This window comes from Microtus ochrogaster, unplaced genomic scaffold (assembly GCF_000317375.1).
Source record: "Microtus ochrogaster isolate Prairie Vole_2 unplaced genomic scaffold, MicOch1.0 UNK5, whole genome shotgun sequence".
Taxonomy (NCBI): Eukaryota; Metazoa; Chordata; class Mammalia; order Rodentia; family Cricetidae; genus Microtus; species Microtus ochrogaster.
In genome coordinates, this window is record NW_004949103.1 from 9,190,953 (window position 1) to 9,207,052 (window position 16,100).

General features: G+C 44.5%; 1 protein-coding gene across 1 annotated transcript in view; it reads left to right on the plus strand.

Annotated features, from left to right (window-relative positions):
• The window catches only part of Bst1 (bone marrow stromal cell antigen 1), a 14,798-nt gene extending 3,069 nt beyond the window's left edge, over positions 1-11,729 (plus strand). The window contains exons 3-9 of the mRNA XM_005365987.1: positions 536-671; positions 1,272-1,354; positions 4,634-4,710; positions 5,505-5,597; positions 6,455-6,541; positions 9,035-9,094; positions 11,336-11,729. Of these exons, the coding sequence (XP_005366044.1) occupies positions 536-671; positions 1,272-1,354; positions 4,634-4,710; positions 5,505-5,597; positions 6,455-6,541; positions 9,035-9,094; positions 11,336-11,441 (642 nt within the window). The 3' untranslated portion in view covers positions 11,442-11,729. The remainder of the gene's footprint in view (positions 1-535; positions 672-1,271; positions 1,355-4,633; positions 4,711-5,504; positions 5,598-6,454; positions 6,542-9,034; positions 9,095-11,335) is intronic.
• Positions 11,730-16,100: the final 4,371 nt, after the last annotated feature.

The window sequence follows — 16,100 nt, forward strand, 5'->3', positions numbered from 1 at the left end:
AGGTAAAATGCCGCGGTCAAAATCACACAACTAGCACGGGTCAAAGCTAGGCTTCCAACCCTGGTCTCTTAATCCTTTTCAATGCAGGGATCTTACCAGTGGTACACGTATTTCAGACTACTGGGAAAATATGTCATTACTGTCTATGACAGTGGTTTTCAACTGTGGGTTGCAACCCGTTTCAAAAACTCCTGTCTCCAAAATTTATTTACATTACGATTCCTAACAGTAGTGAAATTACAGTTACAAAGCAGCAATGAAATTAATTTTACGCATGGGGATCGCTATAACATGTGGAACTATATTAAAGGGCAGCAGCATTGGGAAGGTTGAGAAGCACTGGTCTACGTGTGTGTGCAATACAGGGAGGAGAGAGGCAGCACTCTTCAAACAGGCAGTAGCGACAAGGAGAAAGAAAGCAGAGGCTGGCAGCAGGTCCCAGTTCCATGAGGAATGGGTGCTGATTTGTCTTGGTGACAACTGCAACGTGTTTTCATTTTCTTTCCCATTTTCGCTCCTGGTTCGGTCTCACCAGTCGCTATTCTGGGAGAATAACCACCTACTGGTTACCAGCTTTGCAGAGAACGCACGTCGCCTTATGCCCCTCTGCGATGTTCTGTACGGCAAGGTTGGAGATTTCCTGAGCTGGTGTCGACAGGAAAATGCCTCTGGTAAGACTTTTGCATACATTGCCAGAAAGTAATGGCCCCTCCACCTGCAAATTTACCTTTGATGCTGTTTCTTTTTTTTCTTTTTAAAGGCATATTTTTTAATTTTATTGATTTTTATTGAGCTCTACATTTTTCTCTGTTTATTTTCATATATGTTCATCTCATGTAATCCTTCCCAAATCCTCTGAGGTAGGTGACATCTATAGTAATGGATAATAATGATGGGCAGAGTGTCCTTACCTTTGCTGTAGACTGTTACATGTATTTAGACACATTGATTCCAGAATTCACGCATTATCCTCTATGATCCTATCATTATCCCTAATTTGGCAGGTGTGGAAACCGAGGCGTGGCTTGATTAAGGAAATGGCTTAGGAATGTACAATCCAGTAAACCGTGTAGTCTCACAATCTGACCTCAGAATTTATGAGTCTAATCCAGCAGGACTCTCATTTCTTTATTTCCCAGAGTGGAAAATGAGGCTTGAGACAGTAAGTGCATTGTGCACATTGTTCTGAACCTATCCCGAATATGGAATTAGCAAATACTTCACATTAATGCATTTCCAATATGAAATGCATTTGTGTACTTTCCCCCCAGGACTTGATTATCAGTCCTGCCCCACGTCGGAAGACTGTGAAAACAATGCCGTGGACTCCTACTGGAAAAGGGCATCCATGCAGGTAATCCTGGGAAGGGCGAGCGAGGGTGGAGCTTGCATGGATTCTATGAACTGGATCCCAGGCTGCTACCTCATCTCGGCGAGTCTCCCTTTCCACTGTCATGCTTTCTCTGACTCCTTTTCCCTGCCCCACAAAGATGTGAGGGATTAAGGAGATAAAATACTTAATGCAGTGGCTGGTACAGAAAAAAACGTTTGGCAAGCATTAGCTATACATGGGGATAGTGCGTTGTCAGCATTCCTGGCACACTGTGATTGTGTGCAGTGCTTCAAAGTCATGGCACTTCATAGTGCTGTGTAAAATGGGAGCAATCTCTACTTTACAGAAGAGCCTGGGGCACATAGACTTAGATGTGGGTATCAGAGATGTTCACAGAGTATCATTAATGGCAGAAGAGCCGGTAGGTTCTCAATAAGCTGGCGACACAGAAATGTTTCTAAGGTATTTCAGAGGATATTGCCACAGTTGATGGTGGCTGTCAGTAGTTATAAAAAATGATGTCATATATAGCTCACATTCCCTGTCTCAAGCATTGGAATAAAGATAAGAAATAATGAGAGTTAAGTCTATAGCTAAGTGCTGATGATTAACTGTCAATCACGCTGATCAAGAAGTAAATAAAGGACAGGGTACTTCTGCTACTCCTCTTTTAGAAGTGATATGTCCTTGCTTCCCATCACCACTGTCTACTTTGCTCTCCCGGTGTTCAGTGGGTCCACTGATTGGGTGGACCTTCCACCAGGGCTAAGCAAAGGACCCCCTGCAAGCACAAGGCCTCATAGGGAGCACTGTGTGCTCCTGCCAGCTCCAGTGGGAGCAGGGTTTGTTCCTGCTTTCCCAGGGCTTCATCTGAAATACAGGCTCCAGTAGCTGCCCAAGTTTCTTATTGGAGACTGGAAGGCTTAACTCCCCTATAGAGGTGTCATACTGACACTGTCTGTAAAAGAACTGTAAGGGGCTAGAGAGATGGCTCAGCAGTTAAGAGCACTGGCAACTTTCCCAGAGGACCCACGCTCAAGTCCCAGCACCCTCGTGGCAGCTCACAACTGTCTGTAACTCCAGCTCTCATCAATCTGACACCCTCACATATACATGCAGGCAAAACACCCAAAACACACATAAAACAAAATGAAACACATAAAACAAAAATAAATAAATCATTAGAAAAGAGGGAGAACCCTGCAAATAGGTACTAAAGCTGTATTTGAGGTGGATAGATCTCTGTGAGTTGGAGCCAGCCTGGTCGACAGAGCTAGTTCCAGGACAGTCAAGGCTACACAAAGAAACCCTGTCTCAAAAGCAAGCAAGCAAACAAACAAAACACACATAGAAAAAAAGAATCGTAATACATGCCACTGTGAACCTGCTTAACTTTAAAGTGCATACTCCAATTGGGTTTTATTATTGGAAACTAGTATCAGTGCCTCTAATTTTTAAGCCCTTAGAAAATACTAGGTGGTTGAAGTAGGAGCAAAGCCAATCCAGTATAGTAACAACACGGCTTGAACCTCATAAGTAGTCAATAAATATTGTTGTTAATATTATTATTTGTGGTGCTGGGGATCAAACTTAGGGCTTGGCACATATCCAGCAAAGGTCCTACCATGAGCTACACCTCCAGGCTAAATGTTGCTATGACTTTAAGCATTTCATCTTTACAATCCTTTGAGGTAGCTGTTTATTCAGACTTGGAACATTGATTACAAAGACTGCAACAGACTTTGCAACAGTTTAAAATCGTAATAAGCAGATGAACCAGGATTAGCAAACAGTCTCTCCAGCTTCAGAGACTGCATCTTCAGCCACTGTTGGCTATACCTTTGCTGCATGCATTCCCACACTCTTGCAGGTTTTCCCCACTGTCAGTGCTGTCCCTGCTCATGATAGAGAATGACAAGGCAGAGGAAGACAAGCGAGATCACCCGTGATGTTCCTGCCACCCAAATGTTACCTACCCTTTAACACAGAGGTTACAGATGTCAGCCTCTGGAGACCTAACTCCTACTGTTCATACCTTTCGGAAGCAGCTGGAGACAAATGGCACAAAAATGTGCCTCTGCTTTGAAGCTCATGGTATCAGGTGTCCTCTTATTAGTGAGCAAACCTGTCCTGTGAAGCTCAGTGACACGGAATCCGCCACCACCTACCCTTTATTCTAGAACCATCATTTAAGAGGGAAATTACGTGCGCTGAACTAGAGCTCTGGGAACAAGGCTACCTAGACACCCACTTATTTAATTGTTTATTGATACCAGAAACTGAACTCAAGACCAATTACGTGCCAGCACGTCTGAGCTACACCCTCAGCCGTGCTCAATTATATTATAGCAAAGCACATCTTCTGTTCATGTAATCTTGCACTTTGCTTGAATGCAAACACTGCCTATGATATTGCATATCCTCTGTAGATTCTTGCTAGTGACATGTTAATAACCCAGACTTTGGTTTTATGTTGGTACGTAATGGGAACTGTTCACCAAACCCTTGCAGTGCCAAGCTGGTGAGCATGTTTTGGTCTTGCGAACCAAGCCACACTGTGCTTGCTTGTGTGCAGTGCTTGCGGTGGGACTCTGTATTGTTTGTCAAAGACAGCTGGCTTGCTTTCTGCACCTGTGGCTTGTACTGCTCCATGCAGTTATTTTTCATGCAGTTATTTACATGTGACTTGCATGGGCCAATGAGAAGCGAGTGAGAGTGACGTTTGTGACTCGTAGTCCAGGCCACCAGCTCTTCCCTCTCCCTGGCAGTTAACAACTTTGCAGGTGTGGAGGCTTCCTCATAGTGAGAACATCAAGTGCTAAGTCACCAAGAGCCTGTGGTGAATGTCCAGTGGGAGTATATAGTGAATCTTTCTGTGAAGCCACTGCAGTGTGGAGTCTGTGTGTCATGTCAGCTCAGCCTAGTTTAATCTAGCTGACAGGATGCTACGCATTCCGTATCATATCCTTAGCCCAAGGTACCAAACGTGGGACTACTGAGTGGGGGACTACAAGTAGGGACTTCCAAGGTGATTTGCTTCTCCAAATGAAACCATCTGCATCTCTACTAGCCTTGTGAAATGCCAATGCCCCCCCCCCACTGAAAACTTCAATTTTAAAAGAAAATCTAAAGCTTCTTTAAAAGCACACACACACACTAGTTCCAGGACAGGCTCCAAAGCCACAGAGAAACCCTGTCTCGACAAACCAAAAAAAAAAAAAAAAAAAAAAAAAAAAAAAGCACACACACACACACACGAGACATCACTTCATTTCCTCAAAAGTGTATTTCCTCTTGCAGTATTCAAGAGACAGTTCTGGGGTGATCAATGTCATGCTGAATGGCTCAGAGCCCACAGGAGCCTATCCCGTGAAAGGGTAAGAACTGCAAGACCCCAGGACTAATTTAACGCTTGCTTTTGTAAAGTTCGGTAAAGAAAAACAGTCGAGTGATGTGGCAGATGTGGTGATTAGAGCTGGGTCTCTACACTTGAGGCATTAATTAAGAGCTGCAAAGTCATGAGCGGGGATCCAAATGCAGAGGTGAGAAGAGCAGCCGGAGGGATATAGGTCAGCCGGAGGGATATAGCTTGCCTGGCAAACACGAGGGCCTCTGTCTGATCCCTAGAATCCAGGTGAAAAATGACAAGAGGATCTCTGGGACTCTGTTCCAGCCTAGTCATCTTGACCAGTTCCAGGCCGGAGAGACTGGACAGCCCCCAATTTTGTCCTCTGGCTTACATATGCACATACACACATGCATGTGCTCCCTCACACACATAAACATGGGCATGTACACAAAATGTAAAAGGAACCCTAGATACTTTTTTGGAGGGAGGGAAGATAAGGTCTCTCTGAATAGCCCTGGTTGTCCTGGAATTCACTAAGTAGACCAGACTGGCCTCAAACTCAAAAAGATCCACTCATCTTTACTTCACTAATGCTGGGTTCAAAGGTGTGTGCCACCACACCCAACTTTCCTAGAAATTTTTAAAATAACTAATATCTAAATAAACTAACAGCCCAAATGGAGAGCGATCAGGCGGTGTTAAGACTTAAAATGATCTCCTAGACTGAAGACAGGGCTGGATGTCAGAGAGCTTGCCTAGCATGTACACATTTAACCCTGTGGAAGAACAAAGAAAAAAATCAATGTCCTCCCTGTCTTCCAGGTTTTTTGCAGATTTTGAAATCCCATATTTACAAAAGGATAAAATCACAAGAATTGAGATCTGGGTTATGCATGAAGTTGGGGGACCCATTGTGTAAGTTATGGGGCTTGGGGTGGTAGCTGTGCGGTCTTGCTTTGCTTGGCTATGATCTAATCAGGGCCCCTTCGCATTTAGCTTTAGGGACCTGCCAGCTTTCTGTCTCTAATGTGGCTGGGAGCGAAGGCTGACTGTCGGGAATTCCTAGCCAGATGCCATGCTGATCTTTATGAGTGGCGTGGGAGCTTCGGGTAAATGAGTTTCTTACGCATCCGTGAAGGTCAACGCCAGTTTCTCTTTTTGTATCTCTTGAATGCTCAATACCCTCATCAGAGTTTTCAAAATCAGCACAGTGCTCTGTGACGAAGCCTTTGCTCTGCACAGAGCAACCACTTCTGCAACAGGTGCTGGCTAAGCGGTGAGGACCAAAACTTTGCGGAGCTCCATCTTCGCAGAAACTACCTGAGTTTATATATAAGCAAGGGTGGAACTCTTTTTTGTTCATGAATGAACGCCACTGCCAAGCACCCTAAGATAACTTCCTCATTTTCTTGGCTCCTGGTTTGCAAACCGTTCTACCCCGTGGCTTAAATAGTGCCATTTTCTTCAGAAGCTTGGCGATGAGACCACAGCCAGTTTTAGGCCATTGCGGAAGTTTTAGAGGGGAGCTAGGCCAGATTCTTCAGAGTCCTGATACTGCAAGGATGAGAATATTGCCAAACCCTGCGGCTTCATCGCTCTGCTTGACTGTGTAGGTTTCCCAGAAGCCACAGCTCCTGAACCAGAAGATTTTCCGCGTTCCCTTTGAAAGAAGAACATTAGGAAGTGGTCGAAAGATCACTGAAACAGATTTTACTACGTTTTCTTACTTCTTTAATCTGTTTATTTAAAAGATACATTGGTCTGTGTTTTAGAGAATCCTGTGGCGAAGGCAGTGTGAAAATTCTGGAAGACAGACTGGAGGCCCTGGGGTTCCAGCACAATTGTATCGATGATTACCGGTAGGTGGCGCTATGTATAACCACTTTGAAAGAGTAAAGCGATTCAAAGGGTTGGTTTCGCAGGAATCCGCTCCAAAGGCCAGGCTTGCCACTTCTGGGTTGCCTATGGATGTGTGGGCAGGGAGAACCTTTCTGAGTCCCTTTTAAGGACAGTTGGGGGATGCTAAAAGCAGAAATTTGTCATTTACTTATTATCCAGCCTCGGTGGATGCGTGATGGAATTGGAAATCAAGGGCTGTGGTTTCCGTATCTTAGAACACAGGACAGAAACTACTGAGATGAGCGCTTGATAGATGGGTCTTGGCCATAGACAGTATGAAAAATCATAACAGCTACTGTTTGTTGAGACACTGTGACCCACACTTTGTATGCTTTCCTCAGGTGTCATTAAGGGCCTTCCTACACAGGCATTAGCAAATCTTGGCTCTAAGCCTGGGGTAGGTGTGATCCTCCCCTGAACTCAGAATCCCTGTCTCCATTCCTCTCTAACCCATCTCCCCCCTCCCTCTCTCTCTAAGACGGGGTTTCTCTATATAGCCCTGGCTGTCCTGGAACTCACTTTGTAGACCAGGGTGACCTTGAACTCCACCTGCCTCTGCCTCCTGGGTGCTGAGAGTAAGTGTGTGCACCACCAACCTCAGCTCTTAAGCGTTCAAGCCTAATGGTTTTTCAGGGGCTCAAGCTCAACCTTGACAAGCTTTCTTAGACACTAATGGGTGTGCTGGGTGGAGATGGCACCAGGAGCAGAGAGTTGTATGAGCACTGTCTTTCTCCTAAGAGCCTGAAACCTCTGGTCATGCCATCCCTGTTCCAGGCCCTTTTGCTCATTGTTGCTCATGCTCACACAAATGCAAAGTTTAGGCGCTATCCATCATCCACTTTCAAAAGTAAAACTAAGCAAATACACTCTTCTGGACATCTGGCCCACATACAGGAAAATTACAGATTTACATACAACGTTGCATGATCAAGTTCAGTCTGCTGCAGCCCTCAGGGATGAAGTAGAAGAATGCAACTGGTACCTGGGTGTCCGCCAGACTCCCTGTTGGCACAGGTGTCTGCTTCTGTGATAATCACTGGCTAGGTTTGTAGTGTCGTGAGCTAGTTTATCTGTCTTCGGGCTATAAGACTTGTCTGTTTTTAGATGAGCCACAGAGGCTAAATGACTGGTCCAAGGTCAATACGCAAGGTCAAAGTTGGGTTTTGAACCCAACTTGGTGTAGCCTTGAAGCATATATCCTCCAGCACCCCCTAGTAATGTTCCTTCCTGAGTCAAAGCACTGTTATTAGAAACACATGTAAATAGACAATTCTTACTGTATTACAGCTCAGGGATAGGGACAGCTGTGGCTACAGATTTCAGAGTTACCACCTCTTTTCTCTGGCTCAAGAACTCTCTAGAAAGTCTCTTTCTCCAATCACCAGGCCATGCTGTGCCAGTCAGGCCAGGCCCAGAAGCCTCCTCCCCATCACAGCTGTTCTGGGTCCCAGCCTTGTTCTTTCTCTCTCCTGTGATCCTCACTTCAGCTCACTGCTGGTTCTTGGGCTCCAAGCTTCCCTTAGCTCCTGCTGGCTGCTATTCTGTTAAGGTTTTTCTATTGCTCCTGGGTAGCAAAGAAGCAAAATTGCAAAGGCTAACCACACAAAGGTCAACATAAATGTAGGGAGGGGTCTCCCAACCCCCAGAATTCAGGGGAGTCACCTTTTGTCCTGTGTCAGCTGGAGTTCACATCAGGGTTCTTGGTGGAGCCTTATCAACCCACCGAGACTCACTCCTCCTGGTTGGACCTGCTAATACCACACTGGATCAGACTTGATGAGATCCAATGCCTGTCTTTGGTAAAAGACAATAACAACTATTAGCTGGAGCCAGAGCATGGCCATCGTCCCTCATGTGTTTTAGGTCCAACCTTCTGTCCAAAGCACACATAGGAAAGGTTTTCCTAATGAAGAAGGATGTGCAGGCGGAAAGGGTCTGGATGACCTAAAAGGTTCAAGGTTAGCGTGCTAACTCACTATGTTTCCCATGTTGTGAGAATGTGGGAGAATCACTGTGGGCAGTTTTAGCTGCAACAAATTGCAGTTGAAAATAAGATCAACTCCATTGGATGGTTGAATGGTTGAACAACACAATCTGAATAAAACACACAATCAAAATTTCTGATACTTAGTAAGAGCTTGATAAATGCTAGCTTTTGTGAGAAGGGTGTTGAGACAGGGTCTCACCGTGCAGCCCTGCCTGTCCTGGGACTCTCTGTGTAGACTAGGCTGACCTCAGATTTATAGAGATCTCTCTGACTCTGCCTTCCTCCCTAATGTTGGGATTGAAAGGTGCACACCACTCCCAGCCTACCTAGTATTGTTTATAAAGGAGTTGCTTGTGCGATCTTCAGAGATGCATTTTGTGTTTCCAGCGCTTTTCAGACAAACCATGAATGTTTAGTGGGTGAATGTTATTTGGGAAATCTCTTAAGGACTGTTTTCCACCTTTAGACCTGTGAAGTTCTTAATGTGTGTGGACCACAGCACTCATCCGGACTGTGTCATGAGCTTGTAAGTAAAGGGTGTCAGTCAAACTCAGGTGAACTGCAGCGTGTTCTCCGTGCATCTTTTAAGTCGCTCACTTAAAAGATTAAAAGATTAAAAGAAGGTTGTTTCTTCACTGTAGCCTTCCCCCCATCTCTGAGTTAGGTGGGTGCAAGTTCCACACACATTTACAAGCTGAGCCAGCTCTCCCCAGACAGCTCAATGCCATGCTTTGCCTAGCAACACTTCAGCAAGCATTCCTTCTTCATCCTAGCTTTTCAAAGTTGATATACATCCTTGAAGCAAAATTTGCAATTATCGAAAGGGTCCAGGAGGTGAACACTGTTTTTTCTTGATTCCTATGCTACTTAGTTTCCTTACTCAAAGTAGATAGACCACTGTTTCTGTATTCTCGTGTGTTCTTATAGATTATGACATTCCTGTCCTGGTCCATGTGTGCATCAGTACATGTTCATGGACGTGCACACACACACAACAGACATAGATCTCTTAGATTACTTATAGTAAATAATGCTATAAATGTGACTCTGGGATTTGTTCTTTTGCCACTTAACAACATGTCTTGGAGATGCTTCTGGTATTTTTTAAGAAAATAAAATTTAGGGCTAGAGAGATGGCTCCGTGGTTAAGAGTACCAGCTGCTGTTCCGAAGGACTGGTGTTTGTTTCCCAGCACCCACATGGTGTTTTACAGCCATCTTTAACTTCAAAATATGCCAGACCAACACTCTAGCATAGACACAGAAATATAGTGCAAAGAGACTAACGCTGCATGTTTAGTTTGTGGCTGGTAATGGAGCATACAGAAGACAGGGGTCTGAGGAGATGAACTCCAAAGCACCAATCATAACTTCTCGATAAAAAAGTAAAAAGTGCAGAAAGATGAGGGGAGGCCCTCATATGCCACGCCTGCACAGCCTGGATAGCCGAGACTGGCGGGTGGTGCCGGGATTGAGACATGGAGGCTTCTTTTCAGGTGGAAGAATAGCAAGCTTTATTTTGCCTCAGCTAAAACCTTTTTATACCTCTACTGCTTCTGTGGAAAACTACCGGTCAGAAAGAACACAAACATCCTTGTCAATTACAGACCACAAGGAAGTTTCACTGTAGGTTAGGGGGAGTGAGGGCAGCTGGATCACAACACTCATACTTTCTTGCATTTTGCTCTGTTATTTCATTTTGTTGAAAATAAATGGAATATATCCAGATATTAACTAGTTAATTATTTTAAGGCAAAAAAAATAGAGAGAAAAGTTGGAAGGACCAATTTTGAATGAATCTAACATGGACAGGCACTGAATCAGAAATACGCTGTAGTGAATGTCCAGCAGAGGGAGCCATTCATTGGCTAATTAAAAAAAGGGACGCGCGCGTTAGTAAATGTCCAGCAGAGGGAGCCATTCATTGGCTAATTAAAAAAAGGGACTGGCGAGTCCTAAGGAAGTTGTCTGGCCTCCAGCCCAGAGCAGTGGGATTGGTTTCTTTTCTTTTTTTTTTTTTTTTTTTTTGGTTTTTCGAGACAGGGTTTCTCTGTGGCTTTGGAGTCTGTCCTGGAACTAGCTCTGTAGACCAGGCTGGTCTCGAACTCACAGAGATCCGCCTGCCTCTGCCTCCCGAGTGCTGGGATTAAAGGCGTGCGCCACCACCGCCCGGCTGGGATTGGTTTCTGAACCAAGATAAGATGGTTTTATAATTTTTAATTGGTTGAAAGGAATTTAGTAATTTCGGTTTCAAAAACTGTGAAGATCAGACCTTCTTTAGTTTAAATGCGATTTGGCCAGGCCTCTGCTGGGTATTTTAAAGTCAGAACAGGGTTTTCTTAATCAGTTAAACTCTAATGTTACACTATTCACAACAAGGAACTTGGCTAACACTCTTGAACATCGGTACAATAATGATTCATACACAAGGAAAAATGAATTGACTCCGTGTGAACCAGCATGAACTATGTCCAAGAGGTGGAGTCAGGCAAAGGAAGAAAATTGCATTCCGTGTTTTTACATAGAGGGATGTGTGAGAATGTGTGTGTGTGTGTGTGTGTGTGTGTGTGTGTGTGTGTGGCTTTCTTGACAACTGAATGACAACTGAAATTGTTAGCTGTGATTCTCTGGAAACAGGGAAATTAATAATTTTTACTTCTGGCTTTATGAACTTTCTGTTCTATTTAAACATTTCTGTAGTGTGCTTGCGTGATTTTGAAAGCAGATGCCACACGCTAACACTGTCTGTGTTTCCTCATTCCTTTCAGAGCGTCAGCCTCTCTGCGGAGGGGGAGCCCAGCTCTTTCCACAACAAGGGATGCCAGCCTTGTCATTTCTCTCTTAGTAGCTTGGACTTCAAGTTCTCAAGTGTGACTACAAATTCACCAGAGTTCTAACGGAACTCAGCCTTGCATCCACCCTGCCTAGGCCAAGGGCTCCCACTGTCTAAAGACACTTTCTTCAAGGAAAACAATGTAGCCAGGCGGTAATCCTGTTAGACTTATGCTCCTGATGCAAAGAACAAGGCATTTAGCTAGTCTTGCTTACCAGGCAGAATTTGCCACAGAATTAAAGTTATTGTTTCTTATTTTGATATAATACAAAACACTGAGACCTGGAGTGTGGTATAATCTCATATAATTAAATATATTTTTGGAAGCAGCTGTATTTTCTATTTTCTGTATGTTCCTGTTTTAAAAGACACCATACGGGCTGGAGAGATGGCTCAGAGGTTAAGAGCATTGCCTGCTCTTCCAAAGGTCCTGAGTTCAATTCCCAGCAGCCACATGGTGGCTCACAACCATCTGCAATGAGGTCTGGTGCCCTCTTCTGGACAGCAGGCATACACACAGACAGAATATTGTATACATAATAAATAAATAAATAAATAAATGACACAATACATGCTTGCTAAGAGCTTCAGATACATGTACAGCATATAAAGATATAAATACATATATAGATGCTATACAAAGATATGTATATAAAGATGTCTATTTAACAGCTACTTATGATAAAGGAACAACCTAAAATGTTAAACACACGTGTATGCGTGCGTGCACACACACACAGAACTGTTGAGGCCACCTACCAGAGGTTTTGGATATCCATAGAATGGAATATTCATTTAGCAAGTAGAAGTCATGTGCATCACCTGACTGATGAATAGTTAGAATAACTGACTCATCTGTACTGGGAAATGCCACTCAGAGATCCAAAGGGGCTAGTGTTGATGTATGCAATCATACACATGGTGTTGTGCTAAGGGAAAGAAGCCAGACCAAAAGGTTACACGCTGAAAGATAAGCATACAGAGCCTCCCCAAAGCTATGAGGACAGAGAGGAATGCAGTGGATTCCAGGGTGGCTGGGAGGGATGTATGAGGAATGGGGGTGGGGGCCAAATTAAAGAAGCAGTGGGAAGGACCAAGGTCCAAGGTTCCCAACTCAGTCTCCTGATGATGCACTAAAGAGGGTAACCTCAGACCCTCCCTAGGCTGTCTCTACCCCTTTCTCCCTCCCTCTTCCTTTCCCCTTCCCTCTCTTCCCCATCTCTTTATCTCTCTCTTCCTCCCCCATTATGTGTGTGTGTGTGTGTGTGTGTGTATTATATAATCACTTTCTGACTTCCTCTGCCTTTCATCTCTGACTCTTGGTTACTCCTCAATCTCTACCTAACTCTGTCCCTTTGGAATCCACACACAAATTTGTTTCATAAGGCTCCATCAGGGGTGTCCCCTCCAAAGTCAGGAGATAACAGGCCACTTGATCATTTTCTCTGTGGACTCACGCAAGAATTTAAGATTCAAAATTTTATGTTAGTATATTAAGAGAAGGGAAATGAATCCAACTATTGTGCTCAGACTTATGGCCCTTGGAAAGCAGAGCAGAGCAGGTCATTGATGACTAAACCCTGGTGACTCTCTAAGGGAAGAGAGAAAGGCCATGTGGTGGTTTGAATGAGAACGACCTCCATAGATCCATGTATGGATGGAAGATGTTATCCACATTTGGTCATCAGTTGTTGGAACTGTTTGGGAAGGATTAGGGGGGTATGAATTTTTGGAGGAGGTGTGTCACTGGGTGTGGGCTTTGAGCTTGTAAAAGCCCGTGTTACTGCCATGCCTAGTTAGCTCTGTCTGCCTTCTACTTGTGCAAGGATGTAAGTTCTCAGCTGCTGCTCCAGGGCCATACCTGCCTGCCTGCTGCCACGCTCCCCACCATGATGGTCACAGACTCTGAAACTGTAAACCCCCTCAAAATTGGTCCTTCAATAAGTTGCCTTGGACATGGTATTTTGTTACAGCAGTTGAAAAATGACTAAGACAGCTCACATAGAAATATAGATTCATGCATGTTCCCCCATGATAGAATGTATACTTAGGGACTCTCAGGAGAATTTGTATCATGATGCTAGGATCTGACACCCCCAGTGCTTTGAGCCCAAATAAAATTTGTTTCTTTATGAAGTTGCTCCCTGAGTCATGTTGCAGTAGTCAAAAGATGGGTACCTCTACAGTCACCTTCATCCTCATCACTACCGTCATGACTATAGCTAGCATTTGTTGAGTTATGTGCATGCAAGCATGCCTTTCAGCTTTTATACCCAGCACACACACAGGCACCTGGTAGGTCTATGAATCCCTCCTTCTATACTAGGACACTCTGGGACTGAGTCACAGTCCAGATAGAAGTGGCAAGCATGGTCAGATTCAGGAGGATGAAGAGAACGGTAAGCAAGGCAGTGTAGAGGAACCGGGACTTGTTGCATGGCAGAAGTTCCATGTGATACAGTCACCGTGGCTTATTGTAAAATGCTTCTTAGAGAAGCCATGCCCAGAGTGACATCACTTAATTCACTTCATTGCCATAGCCCAGATTTGCCCTGCTTTTCCTTCTTCTGGGTTTTTGAACGTGCTTCTCTCTCTGCATTCATTTTCTTTCCTGCGCTGTCATCTCTGACTGATATTATGCCCTGTTTATGTATTAGGCATCACTTCTCACCTAAAACCTCTTTTATTTTTAGAAAAACTATAATGCCATTTTCTCTCATTCCATTAGAGCCTTCTTATTCTTCACTCTCTTTGTTTGTTTGTTTAATTTTTTGGTTTTCTGTTTGTTTGTTTTTGTTTTTCAATTCAGGGTTTCTCTGTGTAACTCTGGCTGTCCTGGAACTCACTATGCAGACGATGCTGCCCTCGAACTCAGCTCCCTCTATCTCTGTCTTCTGGGTTATAGAATTAAAAGTGTGTGCCACCACCATCCAGCGTACTCTTCACTCTTTCTCTTCCCTCCTCTCCCTTCAAGAAATCCATTAACTGGGTCCCTTACTATTGCTTATGTCTTTGCCTGACTTTACTGCATACTGGGTCTTCACGGAGGACTTACCCATCTTTGCAGTCCTGGCTTAGCTGTGCCTGAGAGCTGTAGACAACCTGTAAGTGTTTGCATGAAAGAATGGCTACATATGTGAGCTAAACTTTGAGAAAAAGCACATGGCGTGAGTCTCCCTTGTTGGAAGAGACCGAGAATGGGAGGAGACAGATTTAAAAGCATGGTGAGTCACACTCTTCTTTATTTATTTTGTATTTCAATAAAACGTTTGAAGTGTGTGGTATTTCTTGTGTGTGTGAAAGAAGGAGAGAGAGAGAGAGAGAGGATGATGATGATGATGATGATGAGGAGGAGGAGGAGGAGGAGGAAGAGGAGGAGGAGGAGGAAGAGGAGGAGGAGGAGGAAGAGGAGGAGGAGGAGGAAGAGGAGGAGGAGGAGGAAGACGAGGAGGAAGAGGAGGACTACTGGGCCTCAGGCAAAAGGGGAAGAAAGGGCTCAATTTACTTTGGGACCAAACAGCTCCTCAGAATGATGTCAGGGGTGGAGCAGCCAAGGGGTGTGTCTCTTAGGCTGCTTTGGAGAACATAGTGCCCGATCGTTCAGGTTGCCTGGGTTACAGGGGGCCTTGCACAGTCCCCCACAGCACACTAACCTGTGACTTAATTAGATGCTGTCTTTTGGAATTCTGTGGGGGAAAAAAGGCTTTTTGTTTTCGAAAAATAAAAGCAGGGGAACATGAAGTTCACTGCCCGCTTGAAAAAAAAAATCCAATATAGAAAAATTGGAGAAAAGACAAAAAAATGTTATTATCTGTTATCCTGTGCAATATATCACTTTCTCCTGTGTGTGTTCATATGTGCTTGTGTTTTTAAATGTCTGCAACCCTAGCATCATGATGACAGCCCTAACACAGACTCAGTTTCTGGCTCTTGCATAACCTACAAGTCTACCGCTGAGCTACATACCAGCCAGAAGGTCATACTTTGTTTTTTGTTTTTGTTGCTGCTGTTTGTTTTTTCAAGACAGGGTTTCTCTGTTTAGCACCTCTGGCTGTCCTGGAACTTGATTTGCAGACGAGGCTGGCCTCGAACTCACAGAGGTCCGCCTGTCTCTGCCTCCCTGGAGCTGGGATTAAAGGCGCACGCCACCACCACCCTTAAACCACGCCTGTCCCTTGCCTGCCTTTCCTCAGTACCCCATTCTTGACACAACTTGCTGTCCATCCGTTATCTGGCAAGGCCTTTCACTCAGCACTCACAACGAAGAAGTCAGATCAGAAAAAAAAACAGTTAAAAAATGGGCAAATCTCACAGTCCAGAGAGAGTGGGAGATGGTGGGGTCTCAAGGGTATAGTGGTACTCTGGGCTGGGCAGTGTGGATTTTCAGGAAGTCTTAGGATAATTTATGAGGTGAGTGGTGTATTTATAAGGTAAGGTGGCCTCTCCTCCTCCACCTATGAATAAGGGATAGACTGGATATGGCTACTGGGGAAATTCTTCCCATGATCCTCTGGGAAAACCCACAAGGGAAGGGCTCAAAACCACATGTAAATGTCCCTATAAGGAAGCTGCAGCTCCCTGAGCATGCAGATGTTCTGTTTGTGCAGCCACTGGGAAGTGCTCGTGCACCAGTCTCTGATACAGACCCTAGTTTAGCTTTGAGGTTGTTTAACCACAAAAGAGCAAACCTGTCAGTAGAC